The sequence below is a fragment of the Eimeria mitis genome, genomic scaffold (genome assembly GCF_000499745.2).
Source record: "Eimeria mitis Houghton genomic scaffold, Emh_scaff3556, whole genome shotgun sequence".
NCBI classification, from domain to species: domain Eukaryota; phylum Apicomplexa; class Conoidasida; order Eucoccidiorida; family Eimeriidae; genus Eimeria; species Eimeria mitis.
In genome coordinates, this window is record NW_013571900.1 from 5,766 (window position 1) to 6,099 (window position 334).

At 57.2% G+C, this 334-nt stretch overlaps 1 protein-coding gene across 1 annotated transcript in view; it reads left to right on the forward strand.

Moving 5' to 3' along the window:
- Positions 1 to 334, forward strand: part of EMH_0067210 (uncharacterized protein) — a gene marked incomplete at both ends in the record, with an annotated part of 2,546 nt that overhangs the window by 2,165 nt on the left and 47 nt on the right. The window contains 2 exons of the mRNA XM_013498600.1: positions 1 to 25; positions 100 to 332. Coding sequence (XP_013354054.1) covers positions 1 to 25; positions 100 to 332 — 258 coding nt within the window. The remainder of the gene's footprint in view (positions 26 to 99; positions 333 to 334) is intronic.

The following is a 334-nucleotide window of genomic DNA, read 5'->3' on the forward strand; positions in this document are numbered from 1 at the left end:
TAGCTTAGGCGGCAGCTGCAACCCGGTCTTCAGAATCTGCAGCAGCAGCAGCAGCAGCAGCAGCACCAACAGCAACAGCAGAAATAGCAGAAATAGCAGAAAGAGCAGGAGCAGCAGCAGCAGCAGCAGCAAGGGCAGCAGCACCAGCAGCGCAATCAGCAGCAGCAGCAACAGCAGCAACAGCAGCAACAGCAGCAACAGCAACAGCAGCAACAGCAGCATAAGCAACAGCAACAGCAGCAACAGCAGCAGCAACAACAGCGTCAGCAGCAACAACAGCAGCAACAGCAGCAACAGCAGCAGCAGCAGCAGCAGCAGCAGCAGCAGCAGCAGC